Below are 27,417 nucleotides of genomic sequence, written 5' to 3'. Positions count from 1 at the left end.
GCAAACTAGTCTGCTGGTTCCCTTGATTTCTTTTTTAAAGGGGGAATAAATATCAACAGCTGATATCACTGAAGCTAATCATGATTGGCGGAAGCTCAAGTTGCTCATCATCCATTGGTTACAGTGATGTTGTTGTCAGTATTTACAGCCTGCTCCAAAAATTTGAGTAAATATCATTTATTCCGTGATATGTGTCATTTTCTCCAAAAATAATTGTTTCAGAAAAAAACTGATTTGATTTCACAGGAAACACTGTTTTGTATTTGAAGAATGAATTTCTAAGAACTTTGCAACACATATCATAAAAAAGTGGAAAGTTAGCAGTATGTGAAATAGTTAGAAGTGAAAGAATGACAAAGTAGTAACTGTGTATATATCTGAATATATACATGTGTACGTAGTTTAACAGTATATCAGTATTTCCGAGGCCTTTATTAATACTTCGTGCCTGAGTTATGGGACAAAATTATTAAAAAAAAAAAAAGGTAACAGGTAAAATATTTTCCTTCTGAATCTTTCGTAGCATCATCTCTTACGCCATTACTGGTAGAGTATAAGCAAAACCGTCACCAGATATGTTTTGGTAGGTAACTTTCAGAATTTAGGTCTTAACTGTTGGTTACTTTTTATCAGAATCCTATGGGATAGAATTTTCGTACGAGATGAGTCCGCAGTATGAATTCATCTATGAAACGAGAAGGCATTATCTAAACTCAGTAAAACAGTGAATTAAGTGGCGCATCTCTTTAACAAGTGACCATTATCTTGAAAAGTTAATTTCACATGGTTTCCCCAGTGTATGGCCTCTCTGCAGAGAAAGTGCATGGTCATTTTATAAACGTTTCTCACATCTTGAATGAAAACGTTGAGCCTAAATATTTGAAAATATCAAGATGTTCTTTCTAACGGAAATGTGTCGTTGTAATGAGGAATTAGTCAGTAACAGAGCTGGCACCGTTTGGCATCCCTGATTGTCTTCACGCAGTGATATAGTTGTGTCAAAAAGCTTTTTTGGTAGTTTTTTTTTTATATAAGTCTCACGTCAAGATTTATTCAACGATCGATAGAGAAAGATGAGAAATATACAAGCAGATGATGGTCGGTGCTAATAACTTTGAATCTAACTGCTGCATACAAGTGGTTAGGTATTCTGACTACCAAGTAGTTAGATGTTATACCCTTCATCCTTTATCATAGATGTTCTAGTCATTATGATGCTTAAGTTACTAAGTCACTTTTTTTTATTTTTTGTTTTTGTTTACATAAGCACCAGGCTCATATCTGGTACTACTGTAGCCCTAATGTAGATGGTTGATGCTCAAGTGTTGTGGTAACACTGCAAAGGGTAAACAGATGAAACTGAACCCATAATGTGCCTCTTCGAGAATTAATAGAACTGTTACCCCCCGAAGGCTTCTTTTTCTTTTTATTTTCTTGGTCATAACTAATATCCCTCCCGTCATAATAGGGGTTGACGTGGCAGTTGGAAATAAGATATGAAAGAATATGTTGCTGTTAATTTTTGCCTTCTTAAAAGCAGTATTCATATCATTCTATTCCGTGTGTCTCGTATGTCATTTACCTGAAGTGAGAGGTCCATGAGAATGAATGGAAGTTGATTACCATTGTTCTGAGTACATCAAAAACTATATGGCATATCTTTAAACAAAAAAAAAAAAACAAAGAAAAGTGGTGTTGTGTAAAGGTGAAACCTAATATAAATATTAAGCTTTAAATCAAATGAGTTTCATGAGGTGAAAAATGGTTATGAGATTGTAACAAAATGGACAGTCAAATCTTTCACTATTCAAACTGAAATCTCTTTAATTTTTTGTAATATAACCTGCCTCATGACACATAGAAAAAATGTGATTAAAAACCAGTATTTTTCACCTCACGAGAATGAATAACATTGTAAAAAAAAAAAAAACAGTATTTTTCACCCCACGAGAATAAACAACATTGTAAAAAGATTATTTTATGATTTTTCTCATTGTTCTGATTGCCACGTGTTCCTCGAACGTTCATTCTATGGATATATCACGTTTTCATGTTTGATAATATATATGTACACTGTGATCTTTGTATGATCAATAAAATGTTTGTTATAGTTATAATGTGGTATTATTTCCCAGTGGAATGTATACAACAGATCTTCTTCAGGTATTCTGGATTGTACCAGAACCCAAGGAAGCCCATAAATACAGTAGACACAAAGTTCAAAAATATTAATCCTGTGATTTATACCCGTCAAAGGCGTTCTGATGTGAAGGCCACAAGGATGAGCAACAAGATACCCGTATCTAGCCCAGACCCAAATGAAAAGTGAAACAGAGAAGTTATCATCCGGTTAAACTGCGTTGAAAAGCTTCCAGTTAGCAACTGCTTTCTCCATATTGCAGTTCATGTGATGATGACAAAACAGAAACGAAAAATGGAAAAGCAAATATCTGTTATTCACTCACATTATAGCGGAAAAAACAACGAAATGATACTGATAAACAAATGGATGTGGTGCGAAGAGGAAGAATGATCCAGATAACTAAAAATAACTATAACATGAAATTAGTATTTGGGAAGGAGCTGGAAAGAAAGATCAGTGAATATTCGACTGAAGGCTTTCTATGTTAATGACAAGCATATTTTGTGCCGTTACAAAAGTATTTATTAATTGGTCTAAGCCGGCATTCGTGTGCAGTATGTGTAATATATATATATATATATATATATATATATATATATACAGCCGGCCGACAAAATTTTACTTTAAGATTCTTCTAAAGTAAAATAACATATATATATATATATATATATATATATATATATATATATATATATATATATATATATATATATACTGTATGTATATATTACTGTATATATGTATTATATATATTTATTCATATGTGAAGATTACTGCAAGAAACTTACTGATGCCACCAAGGCAGTTGGTTTCAGTGAAAACTTTAAGAGAAAAACTTTGCCCTAAAAGTGTTGGTTCATATTAAAACCAACAATGCAGTGTACATTGGTAATGTAGGCGCTGTGGTATCAAAGTAACACAAAATTTTCAGATTTACAACTATCTTGTAGTTCCGATTCGATATCTATGAATCGAAGTGTTTACATTCGAGAAGTCGAGTTTCCACGCGACCACCTTAGTCCGCTCTCGCTCCCCCCAAGTTGAGAGTCCCTGCTTTCGACTGGTATCACATTTCATTTACTACCACCGCAAGCAATTTTTTTCCTTCAGGTTATACCATAAGTAAGTGTATTTCACGGAGTATACGCTCAGTAATGTAAATTTTTAAAATTTGTATTGATTCGAACGTTTTGAGGTTCAGGTTTTGTCACATTAGCCTACATGATATAGGCCTACCCTAGGCTAAGGTTAGCGTAATTCTAATTCTTGTAGCCTAGTGCTTTTCGACAGATATCAATAGAAAACTTATGTAACATGGGTGCTGGTTACTTTTAAAACATTATGTAGATATATTTTTGAGAAATACCATAAAAGGAACTATATTAACCTAACATACCCTAACCTAACCTAACTTAGCAGGCCGTGTTAATTAGGTGGGGTCTTAGACCTCCAGACCTCCCAGTGAAGGAACCTCCACTTTTTAGCAAAAGCTCCCCAATAACACTGCACATGTGTGAAAGCATTCCAGGATGGCCAGCATACAAAAACATATAAGTTCTGATGTTAATTACAGGTTAATTATGGTCAACCAACAAAAAATAATGGTAAATTGTTAATAAGGAACTAAAATACCATAGGAAAAGTCACTTTCCAAGTTAATACCCAATGTGGAGCAACCCCATAGTTCTGCTGATGATTTCTCCGAAAATACAGTAACCGTATATTATTTTCCCCTTATATTATGTCATAAGCATGTTTAGGTGAGTACTCATTTTATATATCTCCTACCCGTATAAGTAATAATTGTAGCGGCTCTCAGTGGGAAGACCGGTTTTTGGATAAAGGAAAATTAGCAAATTGCACCAAGAGGAATTGTAAAAAATGCATAAATCACAAGGTAAGAGTTGGCAAAATATATTGCGTTTTGTGTAATCAGTGCTAGTTGGAAAAAAAAGATAAAACAGGAAATGGAGCAAGGGCAATTACAGGAATACATACTAACTTGACTTAGTTTGCAGTTCCTGCCTGGCTGGTAGTGCTTTGAACACCCTAGCCAAAGCTGATATAGAGTTTCATAAATTTTAGTGTGAAATGGATTTAAACTTAATCTTTTCATGACTTAACCTAGAATGCTGAGTCCGATGATCCAGGGGTGTCAACAATCTCTTAACCTAACCCTACCAAAAATACTGCAAATCATAAAAGTCATAGGTAGGGATTTGAGAATAAAGCTTTAAGAAGAATGTAAGGGTACATTAACACTACAGTAGATTATGTTGTAAACCCTTGTTTGCTGTAGTGATGGGTTCCACTTTCCCCTCTATATTAGCTCAAGATATACATGGAATTTTTTGAAGTATCTCTTTTGCCAGGTATTAACACAATAGATATCAAATTATTAATAGTAAGGAAGTATACCTAGGTGATATTTTTGCCTAATTGGAAGTAATCAATGAAGACACTATTTCATTCATAGATAGCTTTGAAGTCTACAAGAAAAAACATTCCATAAAATTCACAATGGAAAAGAGCCAAGACAACATCCTCCCCTTTTAGATGTATTATTAGAATAAAGCCAAACAAGCTTCAAAGCTGAATTGTACCCTAAAACAACACAAACAAACTCAAACATTTATTGCTTTTAATAACATAATTCAAACATTAAAAAAGGAGTAGCAGTAGGTCTTATTCTAAGATTTTGTGACCTGGCCCATTTAGATGAGGAGATAAATTTCATAAAAACAGAAAGAGAGAAAATTATAAAATTATCCAATCATGGATCAAGTCACCAAAAATTTTGGGGATAAACAAGACATTGTTTTTCATTTTGCCATTACAGTACATATCTGTAAATCCGTATGCAAGAACAGAATTGGGAAAATGAATGAAAAGGATGAAGCTGCAGTATACAGTACATTGTATCAGTTGTAATGATTGCCATTTGGCTTACGCAGGGAAGGCCATAATAAATTTTGAGTAATGCATAAGGGAACACAAAAAAGCTGGTTTGTAATGTTAGTGATAGAAATAATGCACTGGCCTCTGATGGATTGGATATTAATTATTGAATGAATTTGAAAGATAGCAAACTTTTATACAAAAGCAACAATGTTTATGCCGTAGAGTTGTGGAGTAGGTTTTAATTAATTCAGTACCAAGGTTGCCTGAAAAAAAAGGTTAATACTGTATTTTAGATGCAATGAATGCCAGCCACATCCTTGGGAAAGTAAGCTCTCCAGATTTGTAAGGGAAGCTACTAATGCAGGTTTATTCTATGGACTAAGGGTGTGGACCGTCTTTATCCACACCCAGAATTAATGGGCCCTATTTAGCAGCAGAAGTGCAGCTTAACCACAGCAAACCAGGTTGGTCAAGTTGTCAGGGGATCAAGCAGGAACCTGATATAAATATTCTTGCCATGCTGAAATCTTACGGGCTGCCCCATAGCAAGAAGCCATGCCAGCATAAGGCTGGTTTAATCTCAAACAAATAAAAATTTTGACAGTTACATTCCCTCTGACAGTGAGGACAGGTTCTCGTAAAGCTTCAGGATTTTCAGTTTATCTTTTGTAATCCATTGAGTATTAAGCTATGCCTAAGGAAAGGGTTTTGTTTTATCTTCAAGAAAAGAAGCCTTCTGCTCATTTCAGAACTCAGTACTATTAAAAAAATTTTATGGCCTGTTGAGGGTACCCGGTATGTACTTATTACCAAGAACTGTGTTTTTTCAAATCCTTAATTGTTATGCACAGACACAATTACTTTTACCTGGAATACACAAAAAAGTATGCTATTTTTTGCACGTCTTTATTGCCAAACCCTTATACGCCTATGCTTACATAATTAATCTGTGACAAAGATGCACTTATGTAATTATTCAGTGGCAAAAATACTTTTAGGCATAAATAATTATTCAGTGCCAAAGATACTCTTATATTTACATAATTATTCAGTGGCAAAGATACTCTTACATTTATGTAATTATTCAGTGGCAAAGATACTTACACCTAAGTAAATATTCATTGGCAAAGCACGTGCAGATCCAAGTCGTAATAATTTGTTACTAAACTTAAAACTTAAATATCGTAAAATTGAGAGTTTGCAGCTGACTTTCTTGTTCCTTTCTTTAACATTATTTACACATGACGCTTCATGTAACACTAAGGATACTTCTCTGATAAATCTCTCCTGAACAAAAGGCCTAGAAAGAATTTCCAGGTCTTGCCTTTATGACTGTATCTCATAGGAAAGAACTGGTGAATCTAATCATGTTACCACAAATGCCCATTTTGTGTAGTAGTGGGATTATGACATATGCTATCTCCAGGTAGTAATACTGTATAGGTCTTGCTGAATTTGGTGGAATTATTTAAGCTGCAGGTCTAGATTAGGTCAGTTCCATTGAAAACCAACTTTGGATAGAGAAATTAAGCCCTCATATTCCAAACATCATACCATTGGCTTACTGATATAGCTGGTAGAGCAGTTGGCCTATAGCTACTGGTTTCAGAGGCATTCTTATTTGGTTCCTTAACTGTAACAATAATGGTAATTTTCCAGCCCTTGGGACTTTGTGCAAGATACTTTGGTGTGTTACTTATTGTATCTTCCCCTGTGGCCTCAGTTGAAGACAGAGCAACTCTTAAATTCCATATATATCTCCTTGCCAATAGAGCTAAGATCCAGGGCAATCTAAGACTCACTATTCTCTGAAACTTAAGAGGAGAATTTTTTAAGCTTAAGACACTTTAGAAAAATTTTGATCAAATTTGTCTGCAACATCAGAATAGTCATTGATCATAGAATCATTCACTTTTAAAGTTGGCAAAGAAAGAAACTTGCTACTGAGCTTTCTAATCTTTCTACAAACAGCTTTCACTGGGGTTTCATAACGGATTCTCACTGATGTACAGTAGTAAGCCAGGATTGTATCATGTATTTTTAAAAATACTTTTGTTGTTAGACAAGGGCATATTTATATATTTTACCTTGATAATAGCCACCATTTTTATATTTTATGTTAACCTTTAAGAGAACACTCAGAGTTCTGTTGCACCATGGAACTGCAGGTCTGTGAGGGTTCTCTTTAGTGTTTTGGATAGCATCACAGCCACTTTTCAGGGTTGTAGCAGAAGAAAATATTAAATATTAATTTATGAGATAAGATTCACATTCTCTGTTGAATAGACAAAGTCTATGTTGAATAGACAAGGATTTAGGCTGGGACCTATGAGGTCATTCAGCACTGAAACAGAAATTGACAGTAAAAGTTTGAAAGCTGTAGCAGGAGCCAAGGCAACACTGACTGAATTTGTTCCAGTCTGCTTCCCCAGCTTTCCATTTAGGAATTGGGAAGTAGTCAGTTCCATTCAAATACAGATTTTGCATTGACCCATGATAATACAGTTACTGCATTAGTGTTAATATCTTTTACATATTTTCCCTCTGAATCCAGTAGATTACCACCCCACAATGTTAGGAGGATTGTAATTAGCAATGGGAATGCCACAGCTTTTTAATTATTCAAATGTAAGACTTACCATATGTACAATAAGAATTAAGAAGCCCAGTAAGAATGCCTTTGTATCTATCAGCCTCAGGCTAATTGCCCTAACCAGGTGTACCTGTAAGATTGAAGAAGTTTATAGTTCAATCCAGAATTGAAATTGCCTATGGTCTCTTGTAAGCACACAATTCTTGGATTATGTCATGAAGCAAAACCCTGACTGCTTCTGCTCTAACCCTAAGACCCTTGCATTTCCATCCCAAAATGTCTTCCTTGAGTAAAATGTTAATAAGGTTTTTTGCCAGACATACTTGCTCAGGAGGCGAAAGGGAAATATGCTAGTCATAATAATTTTGGTTGAAGCTCTCCTATCAAGAGAGATTCAGGTAGCTGAAGATTTGGCTCTTGTGAGGAATATGATTTATATACATTAGTACATTTAGCAAGCAGAGCAAAAGAAATGATGACTTGAGGGTTTTAGTATCTTTAGGCAAGGTAGGTCTTACATGCTTCGTGTTACAGTAACTACTGGGATATGCAAAACCACACTTGCTTCTTGGTTTTTGTTGCAGTAGAGATAGAAAAGATTCAGAGCTACTGGGTTGGACTTTATAGAATCCCAAGAGGTACCATGTAGTGCCTCAGCTAAACAGAATTCCATAGGGATATGGTCTTCGTTCTCCTTTCCTGACTCGGTCATTGTAATAGGGTTTTGAAAAAGGATAAAAAAATTTCAGTACACCATTAATTCATTTGTAGCTTTGGAATATACCACATTTACTCTTAACTTGTTTTGGTTTCATAATAGTTAGTTGATCTGGTGCATGTAATAGTTTCATAATGATTAGTTGATCTGGTACACATAAGGCTATGCCAGCCTGAAAGCATAGCTTGGTATGTTTTTATAAATGATCACAAACAAGAGCACACAAACATTTTATTATTGTATTTTCTAACAATTGCAAATTAGAATTTATCATATGATAAAATGCTGTATCAAAGTGTATTTTTCATTCACAACAAGAGACTTGTTGTTTGGAGATAAAAAGATATCTTAGATCTGTTACCAAATTGTGATTTTTATGTGCAAAATATACCAATGCTTACGTCTTTTTTATATCTTTAAAGACAGAAAATAAGATTGTTCATATACGGAACAAACCTTGGTCTTAATGTAGGGGTAAATTCTCTGGCGCTAGCTGGAGTCAGGTTAAAAACAGGTTAAAAATAACACAAGGAATTGTTGGCAACAGGCATCAGCCAATAGGGGAGTAGGAGGAAGCGCTTACACCTCTCTTTCACATCTAGATGCTGATACAGTGCATGCAAGAGCACATGATGTGAGGAGTCTAGGCCCTACAACCGCTTCCAAGAACTTGTCGGTTCACATGATTTTGAAGGCAGGTACCTGGCTGTGCCAAACCACCTTCACATCCTTCTATCTGCAGGATGTTGCCTACAGGTCCTTGGACACTTTTTCCTTGGGTTCAGTGGTGGCTGCTCAACAAGTTTTGTAGCTCATCCAGTGCCCCTGGTGGGACAGTTTAGTATCTATGATGATGGATATGAAAGCGAGAGTGAATGAGATGACTGGTCTTCTTCCTTTCTCTTTCTTTATCTTTTCTACTGGCAGGCAGTAGAAAGAATAATTCCATCATATGCTGGAACTGGTTAGATGCAGGTGAGAGCTTCCATTCTATAAATTTTTATATGTTTGTTCACAAGCAATACAAATTCTTTATAGAAGCAAGTCCTGTCCCACTCTCTTAGAAGGGGAGAGGGGAAATGACAGTAAACAAAATTGGTAGCTAACAAGTTTTGTTGTCTCCTACAGTTCCTTACCATCATCAAGACACAATGTAGATATGTATTTGATAGTCTATTAGCCCAGATGTCTGGCTGTTCAGTACCCTATGCTTAACAGAGATGTCTGGCTGTTCAGTATCCTATGCTTAACAGATCAGAGGCGTACGACTCCTTCCTATGGTCAGGAAGTGAGCCTAGGTGGTCAGAACCTCCAGCCAGTTCTAAGACTTTCTTATCCTCCCTCCAAGAGTAAGTCATCCATATGTTAAGGCCAAGATTCGTTCCGTATATGAACAAATGACAAATTTTAAATCAGTTTGTATTTTTCGTAACTAACAAACCTTTGGTCTTAAAATATACAGCCCACCTCAAGCCACCCCTCATTCTTTGCTGGGCTGGAAGGAAACTGGTATGGTGATGCATAGTGGGAGTAAAGCAGGTCACATAACTTCCTCCTACTCCCCTATTGGCTGATGCCTGTTGCCACCAATTCCTTGTGTTATTTTTAAGTGGACTCCAGCTAGTGCCAGGGAATTTATCTGTACGTTAAGACCAAGGTTTATTAGTTATGAAAAATACAAACTGATTTAAAATCTGTCATATTAATTATGATATGATGTTGCATTCAAGTGCATTTTTCATTCATAATGAACTAATTTGAGAGAGAGAGAGAGATTTCTGTTTATGGGTGAGATATATTTTGCACATAAGCAAAATCATAAAATGGAAATAGATCAAGGCTATCTTACATCTTTATATATTTATTATGATACATTTCATAATTCAGTTCTGAGCTTACCACTATATTAAAACATTTCATAATTCAATTCTGAGCTTACCACTATATTAAAACCCCTGTATAAGGACAATAGACAATGTTGTACATATTTAATTTTGATAACCATGTTACCCTCTTAACTTATTGATTTCTTCTCTTTGAAAAGGCTTGTCTCTACAAAGCCTAAAAAGGCTTTTCACTACAGAACCTCAGGTTAAGAAAAAATGAAGAAAGTCTCATGCCTGGGCAAGATTCAAACTCGCATCCAGAATATCAGAATGAGGGATCATTTATACACCTGACCATGAAGAAATGTGTAAGTCTAACCCCGCTCATATATATACTGTATACAGTATGTATTTTTTTTAATTCAGTTACAGAGTCGGAATAGAAATACCATCATGGTCATGTGTTTAATCATTTATTGCTTTTTAGGCTAAGATATATTTTTAAAATCTGCTGATCACGTACCAGATAGATATGTTATTTTAATAACCACAATGCCATCTTAACTATTCACTTCCTTCACACTTTGGAAAGGCTTTTTACTACAAAGCTTAGACCCAAATGAAGAGAGTAGGTCTAGGCTCTGTAGTAACAAATCTTTCCAAAGTACTACGTATGCAGAAACCGAGAAGTTATGATAGCATTGTGGTTATTAAAATTACAGACATATCTGGGAAAAAGTGACCAACAGATTCTGAATAAATATTGTATATTTTTAATGTCTATTCATTAAATATGATTTATGAAAGTTTGGCATGATGTGGCATTCCAACTGCATGGTTATTCATTACTGTCTAGTAGATATGAACATGATACAACTTTAGTATCGTCTAGCTATGCATAATGTTTAAATTTTGTTATGCACCTTTTTCAGCTTTTTGTGGGAACATTGGTTATAGTGTTTATATTATCCCCTTGTAAATGTTTATTAGAGAAAATTATACTTTAGGGCAGTTGCCAGTTCCATAGATGTGGCTTTAACAATACTGTAGGCCTAGCCTGAACTGTCACTGACAAATATTGTACTATCACAAAGAAGTTTTAAAGGATTACAAGAATTCATTCCTATTATATGTTTTATAATAAAATCTTCTGTTGTACTGATTTCAGTTTTTGTTGCAGGTTGGGAAATTATTGGAGATGTTAGGATCAACTAAGGGTATTTAAGTGTATATTAAACTTCTTGGACAAGACGTATATTTGAACAAAAGTAAAGGTGAGCATACCTGTATTTGACACTGATTGTTGTTTCTTTAATTTTTCTTCTGGTTAACCTTCATCAATTTTCACTATAAAGTACCAGCTTAAAGACCATAAAAAATAGTAGATTGGTAGTCAAAATTAAGTTAAATATTAGTAGTCAATTTTAAGTTAAATACATCGGTAGTCAATTTATAAATTAATTACGTACAAAGGACAAATAAAAGACAATTTAAAAAACCCTCTGTCCATTCCATTTTCAATATAAAATCATATTTACATATGCAATACTTGACTTAAATACTTCAGTATATATACTTGAATCAAGATATCAGTGGAGAAATATCTGAGTATACACACTGAAATATTTTTGTGTTAATGTTGTCTCCCACAGGGGATATATTTACAATATACAAAACAAAGAGGAATATACATTCCAAGTACCACTTCCTATCAACTATACTTGTGACGTAAATAAACACCAAACATGTCGAGTACATCAATAATCCGAAGAGTAAAGAGTACCCCCAAGGGAACAAAGAAACTTGTAACAATGAAACTAACAGCATCAAAAATGAAGTGAGGGGCAAATATCTTCCACACCATTAAGTGTCGTCGTAGTATGAAGGCTGAAGCTGCTGAAAAGAACACCTGAAAAATAAATTTTTCTTGTAATGAAAATGAGAAAAAACTGAAGTCAACATTTTTCTGATATGAAATTGTTGTAAACATATGTCACTGTCAGTGCATGATACATCCATGAATATAATGACATGAACTCCAAGCTCCTTAAGCTGAGCATTGATCAAAACCATCGTGCCAATTGTGAAGTCTATGTCCAACAAGAGACTATCCTGTATAACATGGCCAATGACTAGAAATAATATTTGATGCTTGAAACATGAAATAGTGACAAGGTCAGAAACTATGAAAATAGGCAGAGCCACCAAAACTAAACTGTTAGTTATAACATGTTTTACATCCGAACACATCAATCACATTGAGCCCAAATTCCAGTTGCAACATCGCCAGACAACCTCAGTCTTAAATCTTGAACAGTAGGAGAGCTTTGAGTAACGGCCCACATGCACACCTATAAATCAGCAATTTAGTAGGAATAACTCGGCTCATTCTGCTAAAATTGCACCTGGTAAAAAAACAAGAATGAGAGGAAGGCTCTTCAGTATGACTGACTGGGTCTGTGAAAAACACGTTTTGCTCATAGCAAACCCAACAATTAAACTGAACCAAAAAAATACTATTGGGCCCTAAGTTATCTGGTTGATAGAGCTGAAACTGTTCCCATCTCATTCTGCTGTCTGCAAACTAACAACCATGTGTAACACCTACGAAAATACAGCACGGGAAGGTTTTGGAATCCATTTTGAAAGACGTGAATTATTTTTAATGGCATCCATCACCTTCAAATAGTCACACTATTTCGTGATCCACACCAAACTGTGAGGAACCCTCGTGCTGAGAGGTGAAAGGCAACAAGTCAACCCAACTTGACACTTGCTCAGAGGATCAAGGAGTTGGTTAAGATTGAAGATGATCCCCCTTCCTTTACCCTTGGTCATTAGACCCAGCCACAGAACTTAGCTGGCTGGAACTTCTACTTAGTCTGGGGAACATAAACAAGTTTGTGTGCTACTGTGTCTAATGCTAAACAGAGCCTAATTGGAGGTATTACCTAACATGGAGGAATGATCATGTTGGTGCTGGTTTGAACAGGAACTGGGGATGGATAAAAAAAAAAATCAGGGTGATATGGTAGTCACAGGAAGTGTCCACTCTCTCTCCCATGCCTCTAAAGAAGCACAGTCAGGATAGGGAATCCAGTTCAGTCCCCCTCTCCAGACAGAAGCAAGCTTATGAACTGGAGACTGGTCCTGAACAGGGTCATGAAGCAGGCCAAGCACTTCACACATTGTCATCTGCTCCCATGAAAAGTCACTGGTTTGTCTCTGTCCATAGAAAAGTGATGCTGACTTTCTCTTTCTCTCTCTCCATAGAAAAGTGATGCTGACTTGTCTCTCTCTCTCTCTCTCTCTCCACAGAAAAGTGATGCCGACTAGAAGATTTAGAAATCTTGTGAAAGAAGAGGAAGAGGAGGATGTGAGAGAAGCAGTATTCTAGGAGGGAAGGCCACTGCTGAAGTAGAGGCTTTTGCAACCAAATTCTGTAAGAGGGGGTGGAACTCTTGGCTGTAGCCAAGTACTCCAGGAAGGCCATGGGAGATGGATCCTTGGTTAAACTTAGAAGTTAGAACACCTTCACTAGAAATTGGTATTCAGGGGATGCCTCAGAGTAGTCAAACAACCTCTCTGCTATTCAAAGGTGTAGGGACCACTCTGTGCCCATTAACAGACCCAGGCGGTTGAACCGATTCCACAATATTTTGCCTGCCCAAAATGTACCTGGCCCTAAACTTGACAGCTGGAGAACCACCCACTCATGCATATGTCCAGGAGATGGTCCCCCCCAGTTTGTTGAAGCAAGCAAAAGTTCATGTCACTCAACACACTGAGTGTCCCTGCTGGCTGTTCTAGAATGCCTGCAATATCAGCCAGGCTGCATGCATTTCCTTTACACTGATGTGCAGATGTATATAGTCCTGCGTCCACACACCTGAAACTAATTCTCCTCTTGGGTGTGTACCCCAATATCTCTTCAATGCATCCAAGAACAGAAGTACCTCTGGAGGAGGAGAGCCCAATGGATATGGATCTCCTCGTGAGATATTTCAGTTGTCCAACCATTAAGCGAGATCTTCCCTCATCTCTCAACTCAGGGGGATGAGTTGGGTGGGAGAATCCCAAGATGAAGGCCCAGAACTACTCACCACCACTTAATTGGATTGTTCTTGCAGCAATAGGAACTGCTCCACTACCTCCCTGTAACAATAGAAACTGCTCCACTGCTGCCCTGAAATTTTCCAGGGGTAAGCTCACCAAGGAGCTTCCAAAAGTCCCCAGAAGCATGCCCATATATTTCATCTATTGCTTGGGTACGAGACTGGACTTCTGCCATTTGATCACAATCCATAGATCATGGCAAAAAAACCTAACAATCTTTATCCAACCACCACAATAGGTGGATGCCATTCAAATGGGCCCAAGCTGAGACTAAGGTGAACACCTGAGGGGCTGTCACCAGTCTGAAGCACAGAGCCTTGAACTGGAATACCCTCTCACTTCAGACAAAGCAGAGATATTTAAAAGTTCTGATGGATGGTAATTTCGAAGTGTGCAACCTGAAGGTCTATCCAGATCATGAAGTCACCCTCTGATGATTCCAAAACAAGCAATGGTCTCCCTCATGTACAGACTCTGTCTTCAACCTTTTAGCACTGAATGAATATATTTGGCAGTCTCCAGCCCTTGGAACCCTTCTCTACCAGGAAGTCTGTTGTAAAACCTTGGAGATCAGCAATGAAGTCACCCTCTGATGATTCCAAAACAAGCAATGGTCTCCATCATGTACAGACTCTGTCTTCAACCTTTTAGCACTGAATGAATATATTTGGCAGTCTCCAGCCCTTGGAACCCTTCTCTACCAGGAAGTCTGTTGTAAAACCTTGGAGATCAGCAATCTACAACTTTGACAGCACCTTTCCCCATCATTGCTTCTACCTCTGCTAACAAGGCTAAAGATTTCCATGAATCCAGAGCACAGATTTGAAACATTAGTGTGATGGAGAGGAAAGGGTGAAGGTTCTTGATTGGGAGCCCCTGTATCTCTCTCTTGATAGACTGACAAGACACAATAGTCTGCTCCTTGTTGCTACACTTCCCTGAGGTGCAAGAAGCAACTCCTGCTTGTAGCAGTGGAGGAGGGGGGATCACCACACTCAGTGACCAACTACCTTCTTCATTTCTCTCCCACTCTTGTTAATGGAGGAAGAAGACTGCTGATCTTGTCTGTGCTTCTGAAGCTGAGATTTCTAAACACACCAGACATGAAGGGTTAATTGGACCTGAAGGCCTAGTGGAAGGAACTTGAGCTTCTTGAGGGAATGTGAAAGTTTCTGTTTGGGTAAAGTTGGAGTCCTTATGTCCTCCCAATGAACCCAGCACAGAACTACACCCATGCGGTGACTTTCAAATCCCCTTGGGGAGTGAAAGTACCTGTCAATTATCTTCAGGTCCAGCTAAAACTTCCACGTCTGGTGTTCAGTAGCAACCCCATCTTCAGAATCTCTGAAAAGATCAGCAGCCTTCTTCCTTGGCTAAGAGGGGTAGAAGAAGAGAGGAGTGATGTCGTTGCTGAGAGTGGTGATCCCCCTCCTTTGCTGCCACAAGTACAGGAGTCTAAAGTGCTGCTGGGCAGTGTGGCAGTAACAAGGAGCAGATCCTGGTGTCATGTCAGTACTCCCAGATGGATACACGATACAGAGGAGAGTTCCCTAGTCCTCCCAACAACTGAGCACTAAACTAGATATATCCCACAGCGAGGGGCTAGGGAGAAAGTAAAGAGCAAACACAATTCTGCGCTTGTGGCAGGGGAAGTAAGGTATAGCTACTCTCAGTGACCACCTACCTTTTTCTTCCCTCTCCCTCCCTCCTTAGCAGATAAAGAAGGCTGCTGATCTTGTCTGAGCTTCTGAAGCTGGTGCTGCTTCTACACACCAAACATGAAGGGTTTGGCTGGACCCAAAGGTTTAGTGGAAGGTGCCTTAGCTTCCCAAGAGGATATGAAACTTGCTGCACAGGTGAAGAGGGAGTCTTGAGAGCCCTCATGATGAACCCATGTGGCAACTTCCAAATCCCCTTGGGGAGTGAAGATGCTCTCTGCTTAAGCTTCAGGTCCGGCTATACCCTCCACATCTGGTGTGCAGAAGCAGCCCCAGCTTCAGGAACTCGGACAAGATCAGCAGCCTTCTTCCTCTGCTAAGAGGAGGAGAAGAAAGAAGGGAGAGTGGCAATCCTCCTCCACTGCCCAAAGTGGAGGTTGCCTGTTGGGCAGTGTGGCAGCAATAAGGAATGGACCCTAGGGCCATATCAACAAACCCAGCACTGAACTATTCCACAGCAAGAGACTGCTCTCATGGGAAACCTGGCAAAAATGTAAAGAGAGAACACAACCACACCTGTGGCGGTGGAGGAGGTGATTGCCACTCACAGTGACCACCTCCCATCTCACCCTTCGCAGAGGAACAAGGCTGCTGATCTTGTCTGAGCTTCAGGAGCTGGGGCTTCTGCATACCAGACATGGCGTGTTAACCAGACCCAAAGTTTTAGCAGAAGGTGCCTTCGCTTCCTGGGGGGATTTAGAAATCAACATGCGAGTTGAGAGATTAAGATTCTTAGAGTCCTTCCAGTGAACCCAGCACTGAACTACACTCATGCAATGACTTTCAAATCCCCATGAAGAGCAAAGGCACCTTCCACTAAAGCCTCCATATCTACAGTGCCCGCAGAAAGTCTTGTCGTAGTTGACACTACAAGAACAGTTTCTTCCAAAAACCGCGCATGCCTCATATTTCCCTGACGAAAAAATCGTGAGCCAATAATTTACTAGTTGTCAACTCGTTACTCTTCCTTATAGCATGGGCGTGCGTGACAATTCTCTCCGTATCTTTTCAAGGTCGTTTGGAACTGTAATTCTCTTGAGTTGCTGCCAAATTTTACGTGTTTCACGTGAGTTTTTTTTTTTTTTTTTCCGGTAAAGAGGCCAGTTGCAGTGTCTGTATAATGCCTGGAGTTTATACTTCGTTTGAAGATCGTGTGAGAGTGATTGAGTGTCACAAAGTAGGCTTACAAACTAAAAATATTGTTAGACAAACTGATGTGAACCCACAAACAGTGCAGAGCATTGTTGCCAAGTAGCAGGCAGAAGGCAGCAACCATGTACCTGAGCACAAAAAGGGGACTGGTAGGCCATTAAAAAATGGTCAGAGAACACTTAATGTCCTTAAAAGGGAGACAGAAGCTCACCCTTCGTATTCTGCCAGGAAATTTAAAGAAAGCGACCCACAGCTCCTTGGGGAGACGTCTGTTAGGACTATCCAAGATTACTTATCCAAGAGACTGGGTTTTAAGAATATTGTGGCACCAACGAAGCCATTGTTAATTCCAGCACACCTGAAGAACAGGGAGGCTTTTGTTAAAAAGTATGGTGGATGGGATGCAGGTGAGTAGCAGCAGGGCCATCATAAACAGCAATTGCAGAGCGTTGACCTGTCAACTCCTGTAAAACTTGCCGCTGCCATCAAAGTTGCATGGGAATCCGTCAACACTGATCTCTGCGAGAGGCTGATTTCATCCATTCCTATCCGGCTCCAAAGGTGTAAGAAAAATAAATATAATGTTACAAAATATTAAGATGTAATTGGTGAGTACAGCAATAAAATTTCATGTCTTAATTTATTATAGTTTTTTTCTACCTATGCTTAAAGATAGGTGAAAGCTTTTTACATACAAGAAATCACTACTCCGACAAGAGTTTCCACGGCTACTGTAGTATGAAAAAGAAACCCCAGCTCCAGAAGCTCAGACAAGATTAGCAGCCTTGTTCCTCTGTTTAAGTGGGAGAGAAAAAAAAGAGATATGGTCAATGACATTGGCAATCCCTCTCCTCTACTGCCACAAATGGGAAGCTGGCTGTCAGGCAGTGTTGCAGCAACAAGTAATGGACTCTAGGGTCGTGGCAATCCTTCCAGATGGATACAGGCTTTAGAGGGAGTCCTGAGTCCTCCCAACAAACTCGTCACCAAACTATCTCCACAGCAAGAGGCTGCTTTCATGGGACACCTGGCAAGAACATAAAGAGAGAACACAGCAGTCCACTTACGGCAGCAAAAGAGGGGGATTGCCACTCTCAGTGACCACCTCCCATCTTTCCCATCCCACCCTTCTTAGCAGAGGAACAAGGCTGCTGAGCTTCAGAAGCTGAGGCTTCTGCACACCAGACATGGAGGGTTAACCAGACTCAAAGGTTTAGTGAAAGGCACCTTTGCTTCCTGAGGGGTTTGAAAGTTGCCGTACAGGTGAAGAGAGTCCTTAGTCCTTTCAATGAACCCAGCACTTTTCAAATCTCCTTGGGGAGCAAAGGCACCTTCTGCTAAACCTTCAGGTCCTGCTAAATGTTCCACATCTGGCATGCACAATCCTCAGCTTCAGAAGTTCAGACAAAATCAGTAGCCTCCTTCTACTGCTACGAAAGGTGGTAAAGGAAAGGAGAGAGGTGGTCACTGAGAGTGGGGGTCCCTCTCTTCCACTGCCTCATGTGAGGGGTTGCCTGTCATGCCATCGGGCATTGTGGCAGCAACAAAAGTGAACCCTGGGGTCATGTCAAGTCATTCTAGATGGATACATGAAGAGGCAATCTTGAGTCCTCCCAACAAACCGTTCTGCAGGGAGGCTAGAAGGTACAGAGAAAGCACAATCTCTCCTTCATATAACCAAGTTGATCACTTGTTGGTTGCTTGGTATGCCAGGTAGGTAAGAACCCTACAACCTGACAATACAAACTCCTGACTGTAGTTCTGTTGTCTTGACAAAGGAGATTTCATGATATCAGTGCGGGGCACCTTATCCACAGCTGTAACAAAGACTGCATGCATCAAAGCCATCACTGTAAATTCCAAGTTACAAGCACTGAAGGTAAGGCCAACCTGACGAAAAGTCAATGGGGAGGTTGTCTGTCAGCATACCAATGCATCCATCTGGAGAGGCAGATCCTCTAGTGTGTAGAACTTTTGCTGGTGATAATGCTTAACCAGCAAGACTTCACTTACTTTATATATACTTTTTTCCCTATTCTATCAATCTACACTACAAAAAAATTGTTTGAAAATCATCCATACAGCTTCCATCCCTTTTTACTCATTTGTATTTACCTCCACACTTCACTTCTACATTTTTTCTAAACTTACAGCAGAATTCTTACTATCCTTTCTACACTAACTGTGTGATTGACCTATTCTCCTCCTCTCATATTCTATTACATATACTTTTGTACACCCATGTGAATCAACCACTACCATCATCCTTACTAACAGTCATTGATCCATTACCATTTCCCTTAACCTTCTTCATTGATATCCACTTTCAAATTTCTGTTTTTACATATACTTTGAGACTATTTTTTATGATATACCTATATTTGACTACTGTGGATGCTTTTGACATTCCATCTGCAATTCCTCAGATAGTTAAGGTAAATCTGAATGACCTACTATATCTACAAATGGCAGATAAATATTTTGCAAAATACATACAGTATATATATTGTAGCTGTGTAGGAATATATCTCATGGAAGGTGGCTCATACTGAATTTACTTTACTTAATATTCTATATGAAAACTGCAATAACATTTCCTGCTCATATTTTACTTTTTCATTTTGTAAAAATGTAATTATTCAATAGCATAATACAGAAGTCTGCGGGCTGATGATCCCTTAGACATCAAAATCAGATTGAGAGTAATGTCAAACTTGACAGAGTAATTTGTATAAAAATGTCATTACCCATACTTTCTTACTTGTGAATCCTTCAAGAAAATAATAATTACAAACCAAGAACGTCTTCCTTCTCACCTTGATAGCATGTAATACAATGTACAATACTGAAGTAAACAACAAGGAACTTGCAGCTATTTTTCTATCCTCAACAAACAGAAACTCTCCCTGCCGCGTATCCTCCCCTTCCAACCTGAAACCAATAAAAATACAGTATGTAAATGACTATATGTATAGGAAGGTTGTGGGTGGGCATAAATAAACAGTGAAACATAGTAAAGAACACTTATCATATACACAGAAATACTCCTTTCATGCCTTATGAGTCATTGTTAGGTTCATGTGTTTTAGATCTGGCCATCAAGACTTTCCTTACTGCCTTGGCCACCCGAAGTGTGTCAGAAAAGTCTTGTATTAAAGTCACTGGTCCTTTGTTAGTCACTTATTTGCTCCAGAGTATGCAGCAAAGAAGGGAAGGTTCTCTTTTAGGTCCCTTTGTTAATCTCGCCTGTCATCATCTGCTTGTCTCAGAATCTACCAATTTCTAAGACTTGTTGGATATGACAAGCCACTTCTCATGCTTTTTCTGTCACATCCAGAGAGGACCTCACTACATTCAAGATTGGGGTTCATGTTGTTTGTGCCCATTCATTCTCCCTGGCTTTCATTTGGAACTCTGCCATCCTTACATTAGCCACTTGGCAATATCAGAACACCTCTGCAAAGTTTTATCTTTGCGATGCCACTCATAACTCTTGATTTGCATCTGTTGAGACCCATTATTGTGGCAAGCCATACTGTGGGAAAGACCTGAATCACTTTATCTTGTTCTTATTCATGATTCACCCCTCATTTATCTGGCACATTGGAAGCATGACTCTCCTGGTATACCGGCTCTTACGCGTCTTATGCTTAGTAAGTGTTCTCCCTTGGGTTTATCTTCCACTGCAGACTCATTACTTAGTGAAACACCCATTAACTGGAGAATTCTTCCATCACAAATTCATTACTCGTCAAAGCTCCTCTTTTCTAGAAGATTTTGTATCATTTCTTGGGATTGAACTTCACATAACAATGTTCTTTTCTCGACCTCATCAGCTTTTTCTTCCCTACTAATGGTAATGCAAGCTATTTATGATTACTGTATTGGGTTTGTAACAAGAATAAAACAAATTAATATACCAATAAGAAAATAAGAATAAAACAAATGAGTATACCAATAAGCTAAGTGAATATACCAATAAGTAAAGTATGTTTTTACAATAAAACAAATTAATATACCAATTCATTTATCATAATATCTAGTACCCATCCCTCATATCATATCATTCTTCAGAAGGAGACTGATACACAAAAATAAGAGCAACAATTCATGGACTGGGGAATTGGTTGGGCACATGAAATCCTTCAAGTGCCAGGAAGCATTTTGTTAAAGGTCGTTTACTGTATGGTTACCTGGTTTGCAAAAGCTTTTTTTCTTTTCTTTTAATAAAAAAAATCATTTTGTACAATTGACACCTAATCTTGATGATGCCTATTAAATTCTGTTACACACTGGTTGAACTTTCTGGAGTTTGGAACCTACTTTGGTATAAATGCAATCTTCCTTCCAAAGGGTCAAACAATGCAACTGATGACAGGAAACAGACATTTATATGAAAAAAAAAAAAAAGTAACTCTGCTTCATATATGCAGTTTTCCAAATTCAAGTTTACCTTGGATAAAGATAGAATTAAAAAATTAAAAAGAGGTTGAAAATCTAGTACTGATTCATAAATCCAGAGATCTGCCCTACTTATTCTTTTTAACATTTTAATGCATTTTGTGCTTTGTCACAAGTTTACCAACTTTTTGAATATCAGACAGGATAAAGTTTATCATTACAAATTTGTTAATTGGACCATTTATCTATATTTCTATACAATCACAGGGTTGCCTGAAGGATTTGTTCACAGGGTTGACTGACGGATTTGTACTATGTTGAAAATTAAGGAAATGGTGGTATTTATCGCATTATTTGTTTCCTCTCTATTGCTTTACAATCCTTTCACCAAGTCAGATCAACTGACTGATTAAATATTGACTTGCAGTGTTCACTTATCCTATGTTATAATAGTTATCAAATTGAGAAGCAACATTACTTACCTGCTGTTCCTGAGTTTTGGGAAGACAACGCCAAATGACAGAGGGCACAGCACTATAAGTGGAAGTGAGAAAGCAAATATAATTTGTGCTGAAAATGTATTGAATCCAACAAGAATGGCTGGTATAACATTACTACTGCCCCACTGGCCCTCAAAACCAACAAAAGCTGCTGACCAGTGCAATGATGGAAATGTGGCATGATGCCCCGTACTGTAGAAAAAGTGGAGGCTAAGCATAAACCAGGTACACACAGATGACCAAGATGGCTTCATTACATCTCCTGAAAGACAAAAATTTCTGAAATAAAAGTTTTTCAAAAGCTGTTTTCAAGCGCCACAGATACAGATATTCCTCCTTAATTTTATATTTGTAGACTTCATGTGTAAACTTTCAAAAAATACAAATACTGTATGCATGAAGAGAAATGGAAAGTTTGTCACAAAAAATTTACATTTACAGTTGTTTCAATGGCATATCTTGTCCATACAAAAAATACTAATATAAAATAATTGACATAAAACTTATAATGGCCTGATGTAAATGGCTACATAAGATTTACCATCTGATGATGCCTACAGCTTTCACAGGGATTTTAATAAACATTCCCACATTCCTATCCACAATTAAAGGCTATTGTTTTGTTTAATAAATTAAGAACAGAAGTAGGTGCTTGCTTTCTCTCATACATCAAAAAAAAAAAAGTCTACTTTTCAAGTTGTAACTTTTCACCATAAAAAAAGTCTCTAATAGTTTTCAAGTTGTAACTTTTCACCATGAATAGAAAACAGACACTAATTTAACATTTTTTTATTATATTAATATGACTTTCCAATCTTTACAGTATATATATATATATATATATATATATATATATATATATATATATATATATATATATATATATATATATATATATATATATATATATATATATATATATATATATATGTGTGTATATATATATATATATATATATATATATATATATATATATATATATATATATATTATATATATATATATTATATATATATATATTATATATATATATATATTATATATATATATATATATATATATATATATATATATATATATATATATATATATATATATATATATATATATATATATATATATATATATATATATATATATATATATATATATATATATATATATATATATATATATATATATATATATATATATATATATGTATATATATATATATATATGTATATATATGTATATATATATATATATATATATATATATATATATATATATATATATGTAAAGCATTTATTTTTATTTTGTGTACATGTACATGTAATCCATTTATAACGGAAACCTGCAACAGCTTCCCAGGCCAGCATATGATGCTTAGCTTGAGGTATACCAAAGTGACTTAATAATTATTGCTCTAAATCTCTTTCTGAAAAACCCAAATTATTTGTTTCCCAGACAAAAATAACTTTCAAGTGTAGTTTTGAAGCCTGTTATCATAAAAGTACATTATTTAGCTATTGAGGCTACTACCCCAATTCTTCAGAGGGAATATAAAAGAAGAATCTTCAGTAACCCTTGAAAGCAAAACGTAATGTATTTTTATGTATTTACTATTGACTTCAAAAGTCTACATAAGAATTTAGTCAATAGAATCATCTGGCAAATTAGGTATTGTCATCCACATTGTCTTTTTTAAATTTTATGTGTAGTATGTTAGATTCCCCACTGTTATGCCAAAATTTGTTAAAACTGTAGATAACTCCTAAAAATTACCAGACTAAGCTGGTCATTTTTGTGAGTTATCTACAATTTTAACAAATCTACAATTTTAACTAATTTTGGCATAACAGTGGGGAATCTAACATACTACATATAAAATTTAAAAAAAAGACAATGTGGATGACAGTACTTAATTTGCCAGCTGATTCTATTGACTAAATTCTTATGTAGACTTTTGATGTCAATAGTATTATAAAAATACATTACGTTTTGGTTTCAAGGGTTACTGAAGATTCTTCTTTTATATTCTGTCTAAAGACTTGGGGTAGTAGCCTCAACAGCTAAATAATGTACTTTTATAATACTAGACTTCAAAACTACACTTGAAAGTTATTTTTGTCCTTTAAATAAATAATTTGGGTTACAGTGATGCTCTTGAGCATGCAAGGGTACCATGAACGAAAAAACTGTCATAACGTTTTCAGAAAGAGATTTAGTACAGTAATTATTAGTCACTTTGGTACACCGCAAGCTAAGGATCATCAGACTATGCTGGCCTGGGAAGTTGTTGCAGGTTTCCATTGTAAATGGTTTACATGTACACAAAATGAAAATGCTTATTTTTATACATACTTTAAAGATTGGAAAGTCATATTAATGTAACAAAAAAATGTTGCATTAAAGTCTATTTTCCATTGACGATGAAAAGTTAGAACCTGAAAAGTATAAGCCTTTTTTTTCAATGTGTGAGAGAAAGCAAGCACCTATTGCTGTTCTTAATTTACTAACCAGAACAATAGCTTTTAACCCTTAAACGCCGACTGGATGTCCAGTCTCATATGTCGACTAAAATTGTCTGTTGGGTGCCGAGTGGACGTACTATACGTCGACTACAAAAAATTTCAACCTTCGGTCAAATTTGACTCGACCGAAATGGTCGAAAAACGCAATTGTAAGCTAAAACTCTTACATTCTAGTAATATTCAATCATTTACCTTCATTTTGCAACAAATTGGAAGTCTCTAGCACAATAATTCGATTTATGGCGAATTTAAAAAAAAAAACTTTTTCCTTCCGTCCACGCGGTAACTCTGCCGAAAATTTCAGAAATTCTTTCGTCATTTTGTCGTAATTTTTGCACTGTTTTATATTAGCCGTTACATAAAGTTTTATATATGAAAATGTGCGCAATTTCATGTATATTACAACAAAATACAACCCATGGTTGTAGCTTTTATCAGTTTGGAAGTATTTTCATATAAATCACGATAACTGCCAAAATTTCAACCTTCGGTCAACTTTGACTCGACCGAAATGGTCAAAAAACGCAATTATAAGCTAAAACTCTTACATTCTAGTAATATTCAATCGTTTACCTTCATTTTGCAATAAATTGGAAGTCTCTAGCACAATATTTCGATTTATGGTGAATTTTTAAAAAAACATTTTCCTTACGTCTGCGCGGTAACTCGGCCGAACATCTCGGAAATTCTTTCGTCACGTTGTCATAATGTTTGCACCGTTTTATATTAGTCGTTACATAAAGTTTTATATATGGAAATGTGCGCAATTTCATGTAGAATACAATAGAAAATAACTCATGGTTGTAGCTTTTATCAGTTTAGAAATATTTTCATATAAATCACGATAACTGCCAAAATTTCAACCTTCGGTCAACTTTAACTCGACCGAAATGGTAAAAAAACGTAATTATAAGCTAAATCCCTAACATTCTAGTAATATTCAATCATGTACCTTCATTTTTCAACAAACTGGATGTCTCTAGCACAATATTTCGATTTATGGTGAATTTCTGAAAAAAAACACTTTCCTTACGTCTGCGCACGGTAACTCGGCCGAACATCTCAGAAATTCTTTCGTCACGTTGTCGTAATGTTTGCATCGTTTTACATTAGTCGTTACATAAACTTTAATATATGAAAATGTGTGCAATTTCATGTAGAATACAACAGAAAATAACTCATGGTTGTAGCTTTTATCAGTTTTGAAATATTTTCACATAAATCACGATAACTGCCAAAATTTCAACCTTCGGTCAACTTTAACTCGACCGAAATGGTAGAAAAACGCAATTGTAAGCTAAAACTCTTACATTCTAGTAATATTCAATCATTTACCTTCATTTTGCAATAAATTGGAAGTCTCTAGCACAATATTTCGATTTATGGTGAATTTTTGAAAAAAACATTTTCCTTACGTCCCGCGGTAACTCGGCGAACATCTCAGAAATTCTTTTCACGTTGTCGTAATGTTTGCACCATTTTATATTAGTCGTTACATAAAGTTTTATATATGAAAATGTGCGCAATTTCATGTAGAATACAACAGAAAATAACTGATGGTTGTAGCTTTTATCAGTTTTTAAATATTTTCATATAAATCACGATAAATAGAAAAAATTCGACCTTCAGTCAACTTTAACTCGACCGAAATGGTAGAAAACTGCAATTGTAAGCTAAAACACTTACAGTCTAATAATATTCAATCAATTAGCTTCATTTTTCAAAAAACTGGAAGTCTCTAACACAGTATTTCGATTTATGGTGAATTTTTAAAAAAAAAAAAAAAAATTTTATGTCCGCGCGTTACGAATTCATCCATCATTTTGTGATATTTTCTCTGTGTTGCTTTGATCGTTTTACAATTTGTTATATACCAAAATCATTGCAATTTAGTGTACAATAAAAAGAAAAAAAAAATAACCCGTTAGCTTTAACCGTTTTGCTCACAGCGCGATTTGTATAAAATTATATATGAAAATTTTTTTTTGCACTGTCATATATTTCAATATTTATATATGATAATGATATTTTTTCATTTCTGATGGTTGCATACTAAACTTCAGGCAATGACAAAAAAAAAGGAGCCAAAAATGAACTCTTAATCTTAAAAACTAAGCGTGCTGTGATTTTTGAAAAAAATTTTTTTTTGTAGCTAACTCCCGAACTCCGCCGACATACGGAAGACGTTTTTGTAAATAGAGGCTCGGCGTTAGAGGGTTAATTGCAGATAGGAAGCTACACATGTTTTCAATATAAATAATGATGTATAAAACATGTCATCAAAATTTATGAAATCATTGTTAATTCCAATTAGCTGAGACTTTGCAATCAAGTGTCTTTGCTGGCTTCATTTCATGGATCATTGCTAGTACTCTCCATATTTACATTATTATTATTATTATTAATATAATAGGCTGTGAAGTTATGCAGTTCTTGTAGTTACAAAAACAGTACAGTTTATGTTATTGTTTTGGATACAAGATGGCAGCTTTAATGAAGTTTCTTAAGATCTATGCATCTGTGATATCAACTTTCACCTATTGGTGATATCAGTCATTACTTGGTTGCACTTGTGAGGGAAACTAGCATAATTTGAATTTTAGGAATTTGCATATTATGAGAAGAAATTGTATCTGAATTTATATTTTTCTTTTCAGGTTTTTGTATGTAGACAACAGCTGTTGTGTTGTTAAGGATGGTTAATGAAGGTAACATCAAGGAAGGCCTTGAACCATCATCTGGTCCTGAGTACTAAGTCAATATTTTCACAGCATTTTTGTTGACTTTGACCCTTTCTTGAGCTCCTGTATACATTAATAAAAATTGTTTGCAC

General features: G+C 36.3%; 1 protein-coding gene and 1 long non-coding RNA gene across 7 annotated transcripts in view; one reads left to right on the top strand and one right to left on the bottom strand.

Annotated features, from left to right (window-relative positions):
* Positions 1-3,116: 3,116 nt before the first annotated feature.
* LOC136849232 (uncharacterized) lies at positions 3,117-27,417 on the top strand. The gene is made up of 4 exons (XR_010856276.1): positions 3,117-3,265; positions 10,400-10,549; positions 11,362-11,455; positions 27,242-27,417. It is a non-coding gene; the product is annotated as an uncharacterized lncRNA (long non-coding RNA).
* Positions 11,671-27,417, bottom strand: part of PIG-O (phosphatidylinositol glycan anchor biosynthesis class O) — a 33,634-nt gene continuing 17,887 nt past the window's right edge. For 2 of the 6 annotated variants that reach the window (XR_010856275.1, XR_010856274.1), the window contains exons 6-9: positions 22,225-22,330; positions 22,051-22,102; positions 19,984-20,098; positions 11,671-12,090 (exon numbers count right to left, since the gene is read on the bottom strand). Coding sequence is in view for 4 of the 6 variants with exons in the window: in XM_067122459.1 (XP_066978560.1) it covers positions 11,893-12,090; positions 19,984-20,098; positions 22,051-22,330 (593 nt within the window). In the remaining 2 variants the exon portion in view is untranslated. Of the gene's footprint in view, positions 12,091-19,983; positions 20,099-22,050; positions 22,331-27,417 lie in introns of all 6 variants that reach the window. The other 4 variants (XM_067122459.1, XM_067122458.1, XM_067122461.1 and 1 more) reach the window with 2 other exon arrangements.

The sequence above is a fragment of the Macrobrachium rosenbergii genome, chromosome 20 (assembly GCF_040412425.1).
Source record: "Macrobrachium rosenbergii isolate ZJJX-2024 chromosome 20, ASM4041242v1, whole genome shotgun sequence".
Taxonomy (NCBI): Eukaryota; Metazoa; Arthropoda; class Malacostraca; order Decapoda; family Palaemonidae; genus Macrobrachium; species Macrobrachium rosenbergii.
This window is presented reverse-complemented; position numbering and strand designations above follow the sequence as displayed.